The following is a 17,151-nucleotide window of genomic DNA, read 5'->3' on the forward strand; positions in this document are numbered from 1 at the left end:
CCAACCAACTACAATATTGAAACCTTCAAGTCCAATGTAAACAAGTTCTTTTTAAACTGTCCGCTTAAATAATCAAATTGTACTAACCTCACACCATTAACGTTTACTACACTACCACCTGACATTCATTAACTTCTATCCTCGAGTGGCCTTCAGACCTTGATAAGTGGTGAAAAATCTCACTTTAAAAATTCAAACAATCTAATCAGAGTTCAATGGCTGACTCAACGGATAATTTTTTTCTTGTTTATTTAGAAAATTAAGACAAAGATTAATATAAAAAGTCATTAAACAGACTTTTTTTCTTTCAAATATAAAAAAAAAAAATTACAAGGTTTTCAGAAATTGGTTGAATTCTGCTGTTGAAGATTTTGCAATATCAAAACAAAAGGTTTTATCATCCTGAGAGACGAGAGCTTTAAGTGATACATAGTTCTCCTTAGTGGCATCGTACTGATCACGTTTCATGTGCTTCAAGAATTCATGGCGTTCTTTAATTCGATGCAGTCGCGTTCGGAAGATCTTCGGCCACTTTATCAACTGGGCATGAGTCAGGCCCATCTCGTTGTGGACGTAGACAAATACGTTCGTCAAATTATATTTATCTGCAAAGGAATAAAAAATATGCATAAAAATGGCGTTTCAACATGGTAACAGAAAAAATAAAAATGAAAACAACAAATGATACTGTTTTTCGTAATACGTGGACAGATTGAAAAGTCAGGTATGGCTGACCATATATGGAAGGAAAAGGGAAACCATCTATTGTTATGAAACCATCTATTGTTATAAAACCATCTATTGTTATGAAACAAAGCCAAAAATTATAGGTCCTGGATATGACCTGAAACTATATCCGATGGTGAAGCCACACCTTGTGGGCCTTGGGGAGTGTGGAGCCACCCTTTAATTGCCATTGCTCCCAGGTCCACTCTGACCCGGAGTGGTAGTACCTGTTAAGGTCCCAACTATGGGTTAAATAGAATCTGACTTAAAAAAAAAAATATACTCCATTAAAAATCGTTCCTCAAAATAACTAGATTTGGCATTAAATAACCTGAAAAAGGTTGATATGTCGTAAAACAAAACCAACCAACCAAAAAATTATAGACAAAGATGACTCAACAAAGAGGCAACATATATACTGAGTGACAATCGATTATTTAGTAGACTTAGTACAGAATTTAACATGATATGGGAACCATCTAATATATAAAAAGGAAAATGTATGTTAGTTTGTGTATGTCTGTGTTTTTTTTTATTTTTTTTTTTTACATGGAATTCACCACTTATCTAGGCCCAAGGGCCACTCGGGGATAAGAGTTATTGAGATGAGTATTACTTATTAATTTTATTTTATTACGGACCGTTATCCTCATCTTTTTTTAGTTGTTGTCTCACAACGTTTCGACCAACTATTCCTCTGGCCTTCGTCAGGTGGTATCTGCGACGGGATAGGAACTCCGAATCTTCCAACTGCATTCTCGGCAATTACTGCCTTCTATAGTTGTTGTATTTGTATGTCTGCCAAAAACTTTTGACAGACGCATTGGACCATGACAAAAATTGGTATCGTTAGAAAGATCAATCTCTTGGATGAAAAATATCTATAAATTGGCCAAAAAGATTAATTCTGTGCTGGTCAACTGGGCTATTTTTTGCAAGGACGGGTCACTTTTTTTGTCGACATTTTTGCAAATCATACACCTACCAATCTCAGCGTAGGTCTATAAAATGTTATTTTGAAAGCCCGTGACGTCATAAGTCACCGTGGCTGTGACTGTGACAGCTTTTTTTCACCTCCTTTTCCTCTTTCACGTTACATGTTCGGGCCTGCCAACTGCGGCTAATTTTTTTTTTGTGCTCGCATGGGTACTTGTTACAATTTTGATTGAAACAAAAGTTATTTTGATTTTTTTTTCTGGGTGTTGGTTGCTTAATAGCCGTAGTATACCACTTCTCTCCACTCGGGCAATGCCAGGTAGTCATGATAGTCTATAATATAAATTTTAGCTGTCTGCGTGTGTGTTTATGTGCATGTTTGTATGCCCGCAAAAAACTTGTCATCTGCATCGAAGCAGCATGAACGTGGTTCCGTAAAAAGAGCGATCTCTTGAACACATAATATCGAAAAATTATAAAAAATCATCACTTATTCCATGTAGAAATGTTAATTTGTATATGCAAACAGATCATTTGTTGTTTCATTTTAAAAAGCTAAACTTGCAATCGATCGATAACGTGTTCGCTTGCGAACTTAAGTTTTGCAAGTTCGTGCCCAGCATGCAGCATTTTTTTTTCAATTTTTTCTTCTCCTATCATTTAAAATTCTCTGCTTTTTTTACGGGCGTCCACAACATGACATTTTTTTTTCTTTTAATTACGTGATAAGATGGCACCCAAGTCTCGCTTTTCTTTTATTTGTTTAACCATATTTTACAACCGGGCAATGCCAGGCGCCCCTTCCCCAAAGAGTTATCGCGAAGTATAGACAATGGCAATGCCAGGCGCCTCTTCACACCAAAGAGTTATCGCAAAGTATAGACAAACAAAATTATATAGAAATCAGTTAGTTACAACTATTCAGAAAGTTTTATAAAAATCCAAGGCATCAATTTTTTTTTAATAAGCACAAAAGTGTCAATTTTAGCCATTTTAACCCGAAAGGCACCAGAGTTTTCCTGGAAAATCCGTTCTGTTACTTTTTTACTCATACCATGTTTAATGTTTGTGCAAAATTTCAAAAAATTCCAAGGCGTAGTTATTGAGAAAAGTTAGCTAGTTAATTATAGATAACAGATAATATGGTGCTTGTTAAGATAGAGTTGACAAATCAATTTTTTTCAAACTATATCATTTTAAGCAAAAACAATATTACTTACTTAATTGTCATGTCGAAAATAGTAATATATCCAAAAATTATGAAAATTCACTCAATCTAGCGGGTGGATATAGAAAATCAGATTTTTCTTCAGTGAACAAGTTGACCAGAGCCCTTGAACCGGCGCCACCTCTGTTGGGCCCTGGAGAATGCTGCTATGCCTCAACTCACACCTACATTAGTGAACACACAAACATACACAATATTTAAACCTTCTTTATCATCTGCTGATCTTGAAATATTCCCAACCTTTCTCGTTGAACTATATTTCTAATATGAAAAACAATGAACATTGACTCTTATTAAATATAATTTGTATAATTCTGTAATAATTCAATTGCTGTGATCTTCTATTTTTAAACACATAAAATATTTATTTATTTTGTTTTGTTTTATCATATAACGTTTCCCGTTTTTCTCACATTTGATTATAAACCCTGTGAAACTTTTTCAATAAAATCATTTCTCTAAACCGAAAATACTTCACCCAAATCCAAACTGCAAAATGTAACCCTCAGAAAAAGTGATGACTCCCCAAAGTAGGGATCCCCAAACTGGTGACTCCCAAAACTGGCACATCCCTAAAGATCCGCACAAAGGGAAGTTCTGCCTAAGAATAAGATATCTTGGGAGTTGTTGCTAATTTCCTTTGATTAACTAAAGGTTGTAGTTTAAACCCCTGCAGTGGGAAGTACATATTTTTCTTCCTTCTTCGCCCACAAAATAAAATACTGATTTATACTAACTGGAAAGAAAAACCCGTGGAGTGATCAGGAAAATCTTTTGGAGATCAAAATTAGTAAATCCAAGGAACTCCTTCATCTGGAAGTGGATCTCCTGAAAAAATAAAAGGTGGAAATTAAAATGATGATTTTTTTTTTTACAAGAATTAAAAAAGACAAAGAAACATTAAAAGAAAGTTTGAGGAGTTTTTTATTGGTAGCCTCTCCCTGCATAACTATTTTTCAGACCCGTGTGACATCACATGGCCCCACCATGGGGAAAACTGATAGAGGGAAACGGTTTTGAAAGTCGATTTATCATATTTTTTTTAGGTTTTCGATTACTTTTTTTATTGTATTTGAAAGATTAAAGCCTAAAGTTAATTCCTAAAAGGAAATAATATTTTTACATGTGAAAAAAAGTTTATAATGAAAAATGTTTTCATGGCGATATTCGGAAACCAACAAGTAAACTAAATTTTGAAGGTAAATTCATTGTAAAAATCTCTTGAAAAATAACAATTAGTTTTCTGGGACAATTTCAAATTAATAAAGGCAAGTTCTTAAATATTGAATTAAAAAAAATTCCTTGCTTACAACGAATAAATACCCCAAAATATCATTTTGAAGTGCGTTTTTTGCTCTATCAAATTGTGATATTCGTTACCATTCTCAATCTTTTTACTTTTTTTTTTCTTTGCAGGCTTTTCAACAGCATCGACAAAATTTAAATCTACACGTTTTCTTATTCCAGTTCAAACTAGGCCGAAAAACTGCTAAGACAGTTCATGATATCAATGATGTGTTTGGCACAGGAACCACTAATGAACGTGTAGAACAACAGTGGTTCAAGAAATTTCGCAATGGTGACAAGAGCCTCGAAGTTGAAAACGGTCACAGCCAGCCGACTGAAGTTGATAACATTTGAAAGCCTAAATTGAAGCCGATCCTCGCAAAACCACATGAGAAGTTGCTGTTGAACTCAAGCTCGACCACTCAACAGTCGTTCATTATTTAAAGCAAATTGGGAAGTCAAAAAAGTTGGATAAATGGGTGCTGCATGAATTGAACGATAATCAAAAAAAATCATTGTTTTGAGGTGTCTTCTATGCTCCTTCTGCACAACAAAAACGACCTATTTCTTGAGTGGATTGTAACGTGTGATGAGAAGTGGATCCTCTATGACAACCGGCAACATTTGGCACAGTGGTTGGATGCCAGAAAAGCTTCACAACACTTCCCGAAGCTGAAATTGCATCACAAAAAGGTTATGGTGACTGTTTGGTGGTCTGCAGCCGGTCTCATCCATCACCGCTTCTTGAATCCAGGCGAAAAAAATATGGTGAAGAAGTACTGTTGACAAATTGACAAAATGCACCAGAATGTATGTGCCCGAGATTGGTCAATATAAAGGGACCAATTCTCCTCCATGACAACATTCACCCGCATGTTGCTCAACTAACCCTGCAGAACTAATTGGGCTCATGCGGCATATTCACCAGGTCTCTCGCTCAGGGTACCAACTATGGGTTAAATAGAAACAGACTTGAAAACAACAAATATGTTCTATTAAAAAAACTTTTCTTCAAAATCTTTGGATTCGGCATTAAATAACCTGAAAAGGATTGATATGCCGTAAAACAAAAACAACCAACCAACCATCAGAAGTTCCAATGTATGTGCCCGAGATGGGTCAATATGAAGGGACCAATTCTCCTCCATGACAACGCTCGCTCACATGTTGCGCAACTGACCATGCAAAAGCTGAACGAATTGGGCTCTGAGATTCTGCCTCGTCCGCCATATTCACCGGTCCTTTCTCCCACCGATTATCACTTTTTGAAGTATATCGACAACTTCCTGTGCAAAAAATGTTTCAAAAGCCGAGATGATGCCGAATCGGCCTTTAATGACTTCATCGCTTCCAGAACTCCGGATTTCTATGCTAATGAGATAAATAAACTTGTTTCTCTTTGGCAAAAAAAATGTGTCGATTCTAATGGTTCTTATTTCGATTAATAAAGTTTATTATGAAAGGAGTTATGATCTTTTGAAGTTGAACGTCCAAAAGCTACATTATTTTTGCACTAACCTAATAAAGCCATAAAACATAGCTATCTTCATCCTTCAAATTGAGAAATAAAATCGCATAGCTTAAATAGAAATAACTCATAAGTTAAATGAAAACTTCTGTTTTTAAATGCAGATGATGTCGATCATAATAATTAAAAATAAATTAAATTAAATGTAAAATAAATAAATCAATAAAATAAATCAGCTTTATATAATATTTCTAAATAGAATACTTAAAACAATTCTATTACTAATTTGTAATAAAAATTGAAAGCTAATTATTAAAACAGATTTTATTTAATGTAATATGCAAATTAGATAACCTTTTGAATGGTGATTCCTTTTGAATAAATAGTATATATAGAAATCATGCAGAAATAAAAAAAGTATGTGCAAGTCTGTTAAACAGTGTACCTTTTGTATATATTAACCAAATCGTGAACAAACAAGATACAACTTTATTATAATAGATATATGATGTAACAAGTATGGAAAAAAATAAAATTAAAATTAATTCATTGTATCCCGGGCAACACTAGTATATACTAACCTTGATTGATTTTGCATTGTAACTGACCAATTTCGGAAGATGACAAACAACATCACGTACTTGGCTGCCTGAAATCAATGAAAGAGGAAAAATGAGCAAAACAAAATGTAAGGAATACATTTATAAATTACCCCCTCCTCAAAAAAAAAAAAAAAAAATCCTCCTGACGGACAATTAATTTGTTATCCCACTCAAAAAAAAAAAAAAAAAAAATTAATTGTCTAAATTACAGCTTTCGACCACATAAATTATAAATCTTTCAAAGCCCGAAAAATACTTTTTATTTATTTATTTTTTTTAATTAAAATCGGAATTTTTAGTTATGGAAGGTCTTAATAACTTATAATCTTGTACGTTTCTCCAACTCTCTAAATATTCTAATTTGTTATTTCACTTTTTAATCTTTCTATTTTTTTACAACTATGCATTACATAGACAGGAAAAATAGATTCATGTTTATTTTTTTTTGGGGGGGGGAGGACTTGTCCAGACCCACCCCCCTTATATTAAAAAACAAAATCTGCATAATGTATATCCCCATGATGAAACGAAAACATCATGTTCTTAAAGTCATGTAGATTGATCAAGTAGTTTTGTTTTTAGATAAGAGAGTCAAATTTTATGAATATCGGAGAAGTGACTGTCTCACCTGCCATTTTAAAAAAAAAGTGAAGAAACAAAGGGAGATAACATGAACTGCCCGCCTGTGGAATTTTCTTCTGTTTCTTTGCTTTCCAACTGACTACAATATGGTCGCCTTCAAGTACAACGTGAAAAAATTCTTGATGAAACATCCCCTGATGTAATCCAATTTACCAAATTTCCACACTCATTAACTCTTATCCTCAAGTGGCCCCCAGGCCTTGATAAGTGGTGACCCCTTTGTAAAAAATCAACTGTGCTCATCTGCCATTCTGTCTCCAATAGGATCTTCCAATCACTCAAATACCGGCATTAAAATCAAAACAAAATGTCCCTCTCTATCGCAGCCTATCAATACTTAATGGCTAACTGGGAACACCTCAGGTTGTTCATATTAGTTATACTCTTGCATTGCATGTTTAAAAAGGATGCGTTGTCCTCTACTGCATCTGACATTAAATGATTGGTTAACCATTGGCATAGAGCAGAGGTTTGCAACCTTTTTGAGCGTGAGGTCTAAAAAGTTATACTGATTAAAAGGAGGAGGGCCAAACAGCTTTGGCTAAATTGTCATGGAGGACAACAATGTTATTAAATTATTTAGATTCTTAAGACTCCTATTTGTCATTTTCAAAACGTTTCAGCCGATGTAACTTCTGACCTTCTTCAAGGTCCATCGTGCAGCGGTTAGAATACTTGGAAAAAATCAATTGTAAAATGTGATAGTTCGATCCTCAGTGTGGCCGACCAAAAAATACAATTGCGAATTACTTAGGACCTCTATGCAGTCAGGGCTAATGAAACGAGAGCATACTACCGCCATGAAATAAATAAAGGGTCTCATTCGAAATTCCGTCCAAATTCCTGAGTTTGACAGAAACATTCCCAAGTTCGATAAGATACACCTGAAGAAGGTTGGAGGTTACATTGATTGAAATGTTGTGAAAATCACGCTCAAGATGAGAACAGTAGTCCAAAGAATCCAAATAATATAAATAATCAATCCACATCCCAAAAATCCATTTATTGTAAATAAATTTTTTGAGCATTTCAAGAAATCAAGTAATAAATACAATTATATCCTATATTACAATGATATAATTTATTTTACTATAGAAATATAGCCTTGTAGGAGATGTCCTTTTCTCTTCCCTGCAACCTCTTTCTCACAGAAGAGATGTTGCGAGTTTGTCTCTGCTTTATCGTTATTTTCATGGCAAGTGCTTGACTGAGCTCCAATCTATGGCCTCCCCTTGCCAAACTTTCACCTGTCTAGCAGAAAATACTATCAATAATTCCCCCCACTCTTTATCTGTGCCTAAACCTAAATTCCATGAACAAAGCTTCTTTCTTAGAAATGCACGCCTATGGAATTGTCTTCCGTTTTCCTGCTTTCCAGCTGACTACAATATGGCTGTCTTCAAGTCTAACGTAAACAAGTTCTTGATGAGCCGTTCCATATAAGTTAACAAATTTACCGAATTTCCATTACTAACGATTACTATATTGTCCAATTTCTACTGTACACTCTTTAACCCTTAGCCTCGAGTGGCCTCTCGGCCTTGATAAGTGGTGATGCCTATGTAAAAAAAAAAAAAAAATATCGAAACAAAAAAAAAGAAATTCAAATGCATCGTGAGTAAGATGGCAGAACAAACAAAATTCACTCAAGGGCTGGATTTAAAAGGTTGTTGACCCCTGTTATAAAGAGCTTCATACCTTCCAAGAAATTTCAACAGAAACCAAACTGCCAACCCTGATACACATGTACATACACATACACACCCACACACAAACATACACACGCACACACACAAAAAAACACTAACACGTGTACACACACGCACACAAATACACACATAAACACATGCACAAAGACACACACAAACACACATGCAAAATGCCTTTATATATAAGTAGAGATAGGGATATATTTGTAATTTTTCATTATTTTTGTAAAATGTCTGATGTCCCTCGGATGCTGAGAACATCCTGTATAAACATTCTTTCTACGAACCCAAACACAAAAGAAAAATGATTTACCTGTGAGTTTGAAGAGTTTCTGATAAAACCCGAGTTTTTCATCAATATTTGGAACAGACATTGACAATAAACGTGGTGCTCGGATCAGAATTTGCGGGATGTCCGTCTTTGGGAAATTTTTGGATTTAAAATATTCAATAATGGCTTCTAAGTCTTCAATATTAGCCTGTCATTAAAGAAAGGAAAGAATAGCAAAATTAAGAAAAACGCTTAGGAACATTTTGATTCATACAAAGTGTCCCAAAATTAAGCGCCTATTTTGAACTAGTAATCAAAATAGATGGGAGAAAAGACAGTGCCAAATTTTGTTACTCTGTTTTTATGAGAATTGTTTTATAAATAGAAATTAAAATAGATGGTTGGGTTTAAGGACACTCTGTATTTGATGAAGGACTTAAAATCGCTAAAGCAATACAATATGCTTAAATACAATATACAATATGATATTAGGTTGTCCGTAAAATAATGGCCAATTTTCGAGAAAAAGTAATTATTAATCAAATAGGTGACACTAAACATTGAAATTAGTCAAAGTATGATCCTTGAACAGCCATGCATTTTTGCCATCTATCAACTAGATCATTTATGCCTCGTTGATAAAAATTCTTTGGCTTAGATGCTAAGAAATCTTTGAAAAAAGATTCAACCTCTGCATTAGATCTGAAAGTTTTATTGCTTAAAAAAGCGGCTAAATGCTTGAAAAAATGGTAGTCTGTGGGCGAAAGATCTGGAGAATAAGGAGGTTGTGGTAAAGTTTCATATCCCAAGTCTGTGAGTTTCTACAGTGTCATTCTCGCAACATTAGGCCACGCATTATTGTGGAGCAGGATTGAACCACGCCTATTCACTAATGCAGATCTCAATTTTTGTAAATGATGATGCATTTCTTCGAGTTGATTGCAGTAAACCTCTGCCGTGATGCTCTGATTAGCATCCAGAAAGCTGTAATGAATAGCACCAATTGCACACCACCAAACAGTCAGCATAATCTTCTGTTGGTGAAACTTTGACTTTGGAAAATGTTTGGGTGGTTCATCACAATCAAGCCATTGACCTGATCGTTTCCGATTACCATAAAGGATCCACTTTTCGTCACAGGTGACTATTCGGTCAAGAAATTGATCATTAATGTTTCGCAAAAAGAGCATCGAACACACTTCAAAACGTCGAGCTTGTTGATTTTCATTGAGCTCATGTGGGACCCATTTGTCGAACTTTTTCACCTTGCCAATTTGCTTCAGATGGTCCGACACTGTTGAACTGCTGACACCAAGTTCCCGAGACATTTCCCTGACACTTTGCCGTGGGTTTTGCTCAACAATGGCTCTCAAATTTTCATTGTCAAGATTAGATGGCCGTCCTCTACCTTCTCCATCTTTAAGGCTCTCATCACCACTACGAAATTTCTGAAACCACCTTCGTACTGTTCTATCACTTGTGATGCCTTCTCCCCATGCCCTATTGATATTTGCAGTTGTTTGAGAAGCATTGTTACCAAGCTTAAACTCATGCAGGAAAAGTAATCGTAAGTCTTCTTTTCTCATATTCCAAATTATGGGCTCATTCGCTCATAAAACGTTTTCTGAAAGAAAAAAGTAAGAAATTATTAAAGAGCACATATAAATCAGTAATCATGTTGATGTTTACCTGAAATATAATAAAAATCCTATGATAAAATCCAATTTCAAAACAGACTTTCTGAAATGGCCATTATTTTCCGGACAACCTAATACAATATATACAATATGATACAATACAATATACAATATATCTGGCGGATTGGAATGCTGTCATGCAGGAGGAGGATACCTTTGCTGATATTGCCCAGCTTCTTGATTTTGTTAGTTACTTTAGCCTGGTTCCAGAAAACTGTGGGCATGACGTTGTCAGCGGAGGGCTGCACTCTTGCGTTCTTTGGAGGTGGTTAGTCCAACTACTTTCACTGCATTGACTGGGCTTTCAATTAGTGTTGGGACAATTAATCGGAATTAGAATCAGGAATCAGAAAAATCGAACTTTTTGGGGTATCGGAATCGATATTGGAATCAGTATCAGAATCGGAAAAATTTGTATTTATTTTCCGATGCCAAAAACGATTCCTTTAATTATCTCTGTTTTTTATTTGATTTTGTTTGAAACAAAATCTTCACTGCTGGTAGTAATAATAAAATAATGAATATTTATTGATTCTAAATTACCAGTCAAACTAAAATCTATAGATCACCCCCCCCCCTTCACAAGTGTATTTTCACGTTTGAGCAAAATATCTGCACACTGAACATGTGTTTTTACAGTAATCGGATAAAAATAACACCTTTATTGTAAATATTTTGAGATTTATAAAGAATCGGAATCGGTAATTGTATCGGAACCGGGAAAAATATTAGAATCGTCCCAGCACTAGTTTGGCTATGAAATCCTTCCCATCTCTCTAATCATCTCTCTAAATTTCACGCTTTCCGAGCCATGAAGTTGCTTTTGAAAGGAAAGTGTTTTCCAGATTATGCAACCTTGATTTCCAAACTCATGTCAAAACGGTCCCCAGAGCTGCATTAAACGATGGGAGAAAATTTTGTTACTCTGCTTTTCCGAGAAGTGGTTTTAGCTGCCCTGATGAGTTGTGATACAACGAAACAGTACTATATGTGGATGACAATTAAAGCCCCCCCCCCTCTTTGGGTTGAGCACTTTGTAAATATATTTTCACCCGACGCGTAAAGCGATTAAGCGAAGCCCACTATTAATTTGTTTGTAAACAAACTTATGGTTTGAGCACTGTAAGCGACGGGCGGGTGTGGATTTAATACACACTCATGGAGAAATACTTACGGCACTGATTTGTGGTCCGATAGTTAGAACAGCCGACTGTCAACTCAACAGTTGTAGGTTCGATCCATGGCTGGGGAAAGGTGTATGTCTAGCCGCACTGATGAGTTGTGATACAACAAAACAATATTGACAATAACAATAATAATAAGGATACTAGAAAGCTGCTTGGCTAACGAAAATCTCAATAGAAGATGCGCATATAAAAACGACAAACAACCACAGAATTCGCGCATAAGCCTGAAGAGTCCTAGAGCGGATGAAACGCGGAATATTCAGTGTAGCTTAATCGCCATATACATTTTATAACTTACTAACTAGCTCTACCTACGTATTGAGCACTTTTGAAGTAAATACTTAAAGTTTACGCACAAATCTATACTTTCGTATATTAATTTTATGTGAGTAAATGAAGTAGTTATATATATATATACATACATATATATATTTATATACTCATTCCATTTGTGATTTTTTCCAAGGAACTCTGCCTTTTAGATCATTTTGGACCATTTGGAACTTACCTGTTGGATTGGAAATCTTTAATTCTACCGTGTTTGGATTTTACCATTCTTGGATTTTTTACCCTTCACCGGACTATCCATTCATGTGAAATCTTTTTATCATTTTTCTTTTACCTCCTACTCGCCTAACCTCACCCTTTTTTTAACCAAGTAAGATCTGTGACTTATCTGTAGTTTCACTAAATACTTTTACATGCAAAATCCGATCCCGCATTTTGCTAATTCCTGCCCTCTGATGAGAAGGAGACTATTTCAAGATGTTTTTTAACATGTTTTATTAATCATTTGTTCATATTATAAGCTCTATTTCCTTTTCGGTTTTATTGAGCTTTTACATCTGGTTGAGATTACTTTACTTGTAAATATTAACTCTTTAATATTTATAATATATTTTGAGTTTACCATTTTGATTACCTTGGTAAACTTATTGTAATTTTTATTTATATATATATATATATATATATATATATATATATATATATATATATAAGCATTCATTCTCAGACCTTGGTCTTTGTAATATTCACTCTTAGACAATAATCTTTGTAACATTCACTCTCAAACTTTGGTCGTGGTGACATTCACTCTCAGATATTTACTTTCCATAACATTTCTTCAAATCTTGTAACTTTGTTCGCAATGAGAGAAGTTTTTGGAACATCTGTTATATTCTGGGCATGGCAACCAGTTTCCTAACTCCCACTAGGTACATCCTTCTCAATTAAAGATTTAATTTCAATCCATCTTGACGGACCTTTCATTGGGTTTTCTGGGTTTGTTGCTGATTTTAATAGACAGAGTTTTCAGCATCATTATCATCTTGGCTGGTGCCGTGGTGCTGTCATTTGAATGTTTTTAATGAAGAGTAAACAGAATCTTTAAACTTTTGCAACCTACACCGAATGGTGTAAGTCATTCAAATAAATATAGCTTTATTAAAAAGTTTTGTTCAAATAATTTTATCAAAACGTTTTATTTAAATAATTTTATTAAAAAGTTTTGTTTAAATAATTTTATTAAAAAGTTTTGTTTAAATAACTTTATTAAAAAGTTTTATTTTAATAATTTTATTATAAATTTTTATTTAAATAATTTTATTACAAAATGTTGTTTAAATAGTTTAATTAAAAAATGTTGTTAAAATAATTTTATTAAAAAAATGTTGATTAAATAAAAATAATGTTTCCTAATAAAAAAAAAAATCTTGCCGGACCATTGCCCCCCCCCACCCCGCCCAACAACTCGTTTTTTTTTTTAATGTTTGTTTATAGAATGCCGTGTGAAGGTCAAGGTCAACCAGTGTTGACCCAAAGCTGTTCCTATAGGTTTGCATATCTGATGGGGTCTTTAAACCCTAACGGATCTAGACTTGAAAACATTTAAACAAAATTCCATCGTATACTTTATGCATCGTGACATTGTTGTTAGATCCAATTACTACAGGGTAACCCCCCGCCCATAAAAACGGGCCCAACTCTAATTAGGCCCTGTTTCTTAGTGTTTTGTCCACATGAAATGAAACTTTGGTCATAACTCGTTTATTATATCCAAAACATCACATCAAAACACATGGGTCTTTGGCCTTTTTTTTCTCCATTCTACAGCATATGTTCTAGATGGCCTCCATTTAGCTTTTCTTTTTTTGGGTCACCCTATATATATATATATATATATATATATATATATATATTACACAAAGAGAATCGCTTAATATGCTAATGATAATTTGTATATCACTTCCCAATATGCTCAACCCAAGTTAGGAAGCATTATAGTCACCCACATTCAGTACTGTTTCGCTGTTTCACAGTTCATCAGTGCAGCTTGACAAGCAACTACCTCAAACCAGGATCGAAACCCGACCGCCCAAACAACAGCCGGAGCTTCTAACCATTGCGTTATTCAGCTGCTACTGTTGCTTATATACATATATATATTTACGAGGTGACCCCCCCCCCAAAAAAAAATGGGCCCCAACTCTAATTAGGCCCTGTTTCTTGGTTTTTTGTCCGAATGAAATGAAACTTTGGTCATAACTAGTTTATTATATTTAAAACATCACATCAAAACACTAGGGTCTTTTGCCTTTTTTTCTCCGTTCTACAGCACATGTTCTAGATGGCCTCCATTTAGCTTTTGTTTTTGTTTTTTTTTGGTCACCCTGTATATATATATATATATATATATATATATATATATATATATATATATATATATACACACACACACACACACACACACACACACATACAGTGATGCTTTACAGTTGTGTAGTATTCCAGTCGAATCCGGATAGTTTCTCAGTTGACCTTTTTTTTCTCCATTAGACAGCATTTAGCTTTTCTTTTTTTTTTTTTGGTCACCCTGTATATATATATATATATATATATACAGGGTGACCAAAAAAAAAAAATATATATATATATATATATATATATATACACACACACATACATATATATATATATATATATATATATATGCACACATACAGTGATGCTTTACAGTTGTGTAGTATTCCAGTCGAATCCGGATAGTTTCTCAGTTGGCTGATAAAACCAAACTGATGCAAAATGACGTTAATACCTTCCCTGATTGTTTCAAGTAATCGAACTCCTGTATGCGTGACATTCTTTGTTCAATTTACAGTCGACCAATAATAAGAACAGTTGCGCATGACGGAAACAGCTGAAGTCTTGTGTACATTAGATGTAGTAGTGTATAAAGTTGACCTGTCTCCTTTTTGCTGAAGCCGGCTTCTCTTTTCCTTGTAACCAATGAATCGGACCCACGAATTTGATTTTAATGGGTACTCTAGGAAATTTTAATTTTTTAAACTTTTTTTTAGTAAATTTTAATGGCTTTTTTAAAAGTAAATTTTGATTGGTTTTCTAATAAATTTTAATTAAAATTTTTCTGATAAAGTTTAATGGGTTCTCTGGTAAATTTGTTTTTTTGGGGGGTTGTAGACACAATCCTAAATAGTAACGACTTACGTCCAAGCGGCAATATGGCTTTTTTGGCGTGAAAAAAGTAAAAAAAAACAACAAGAAGAATTTAATGAGAATCATACATACTTTAAAGATAAAAGGATTCTTTGTGATGATCACGGCAAGCTGGTCACTCGGAACTCCGACGTCCTTCAAGAAGAGCAAATAAGGTTTGACATCCGATTCAAAATCGAGTTTGAGGATAAGATTAGCAGCTTCATTGAACTTCTCGATGCGCGACAAATCAACACCGAGGCTGATCAATTGTTTGAGGGTCTCGGATTCACTAACATAAACGGTTAGATTAGAGGAGGTTGCCATGTCGGTATATCGGCTCCGATTCAATTCTATCGTTGCTTCTTCAGCTTCCGAAGGTGACATGACCTCTGAATCTCTAATAATGGTAGATATTTTATCACTTTCAAAAAAAGGTCTGGAAATTTCTCGGGTGTCTTTGAAATTGGCTGGTTCTCTGCTGGAATCAATACTAAGTGATAGCTTGCGATGAGACGTTTCAGCATCATTAGATTGGAACGCTTCAGGTTGTGCCTCAGCATATTCTGTTTTGTGGCTGGGGTCTTTTATTTGAAATGTCGTACAGCTGTCACTTTTAATCACCTCTGGTAATAAATCGGAGCGATTTTCATGCTCAGCTGTTTTTAATTCAGGCACCGTCGTCTTATCAAATTGTTTGATGGTGCTGACAAGTTTCCTGTAATAATCATAATGTTCTTTAGGGTCTCGTCTTTTATGAAGAATGCTTTCATTCTCCGATGGAATTTCTGCTTCTTCTACTAAAGAGGGGGATTCTTCTTTATTGTGGCATTGAAAAGCCGACAGAGACACGGGACGTAGACCATATTTGTAAAGGCTTTGGTAAACAGTTAGCACTGTTCTTTGCTTTTGACGAAGGACAACCAGTAAACACCTCAAAGACATTGTGACGGACCTAGAAATATAAGAAATGAAATAAGCATGAAAACTTGTAAGTAATTTATAAAGAATTTCATATAATAATTTGGAAATTAAACGCTAAGACAAATCTATATATATAAAAACGAAAATGTGTGTGTGCTTGTGTGTGTGTGTGTGTGTGTGCACTTTTTGTGTATGTCCACTATCACTTACAAGTGTTTATATACACCCTAGATAATAATATTTACAATTTGCGAACGCGCGTCGCGTCTAGATTTATTTACATCGAAATTTTACATGATTCTCGCTATTTCGGTCGTCTCATGTTGGTTCAGCTTTTTCGTATAAAATCGAAACTGATGTGAAACTAGGAATGTTTGGTCAATGTCAGTTTTCACCGTCATATCAGACAATTGCTTTCATTTGGATACTCCCCTAATAAAGGGGGAGCTAGTTTTAAAGTTGGGTAAAAACAAAAACCCAAAACAACTACCTTGCAGTTAAAATTCACTGCGGAAACATTAAGTGTGTTTGACCTCATTAAACACGCACACCACTTTTTAATGATTTTATTTCACACATTCTTAATCCTCTGCCATCGTAGTGTGGTAGGAATCCATCAGCCTATTACCCTCAAGGGTTCGGGTTCGAGCCTAACTGCCTACCAAAACTTTTTTTTTTCTTAACACTGGGTACCCCACTCCTCGCTAGTGAAGATATAAAATAAATTATCTATATATATAAAAGCGAAAATGTGTGTATGTATGTATGTGTGTTCGCTTATTGTGTATGTCTGTAAAAGGTTTTTTCCGTTGGACTTTTCGGTCGGCTCATTCCTTCTTAAAACTTTTTATATCACATCTAAATGATAATATATATGAGTTACGAATGGGGTTCGCCTGTCTATTCAATTTGTCCGACTTTCACGTTTTATTTTTTCCAGTCAATGTCGACTTCGTCATATCAGACAGGGGAGCGAGTTTTT

At 34.6% G+C, this 17,151-nt stretch overlaps 1 protein-coding gene across 1 annotated transcript; it reads right to left on the reverse strand.

Moving 5' to 3' along the window:
* Positions 1–224: 224 nt before the first annotated feature.
* LOC145243606 (transcription termination factor 3, mitochondrial-like) lies at positions 225–16,226 on the reverse strand. The gene is made up of 5 exons (XM_080106592.1): positions 15,339–16,226; positions 8,912–9,077; positions 6,227–6,294; positions 3,628–3,718; positions 225–605 (listed from the first exon to the last, which is right to left on the reverse strand). The coding sequence occupies exons 1-5, from the start codon at positions 16,188–16,190 to the stop codon at positions 328–330; spliced, it is 1,455 nt and encodes a 484-aa protein (XP_079962718.1). The 5' UTR covers positions 16,191–16,226; the 3' UTR covers positions 225–327.
* Between the last annotated feature and the right edge of the window lie 925 nt (positions 16,227–17,151).

The sequence above is a fragment of the Euprymna scolopes genome, chromosome 22 (assembly GCF_053919585.1).
Source record: "Euprymna scolopes isolate OS-2025 chromosome 22, ASM5391958v1, whole genome shotgun sequence".
Classification (NCBI taxonomy): domain Eukaryota; kingdom Metazoa; phylum Mollusca; class Cephalopoda; order Sepiida; family Sepiolidae; genus Euprymna; species Euprymna scolopes.

Bases quoted from the DNA above. Each gene is read 5' to 3' on its own strand.
- LOC145243606 (XM_080106592.1), bottom strand. From the start codon at position 16,190: ATGTCTTTGAGGTGTTTACTGGTTGTCCTTCGTCAAAAGCAAAGAACA. The intron at 9,078-15,338 runs GTATGTATGATT...CTTTAATGACAG, and splicing joins AGAATCCTTTTATCTTTAAA to GCTAATATTGAAGACTTAGA. The intron at 6,295-8,911 runs GTAAATCATTTT...CATTGATTTCAG, and splicing joins GAAACTCTTCAAACTCACAG to GCAGCCAAGTACGTGATGTT.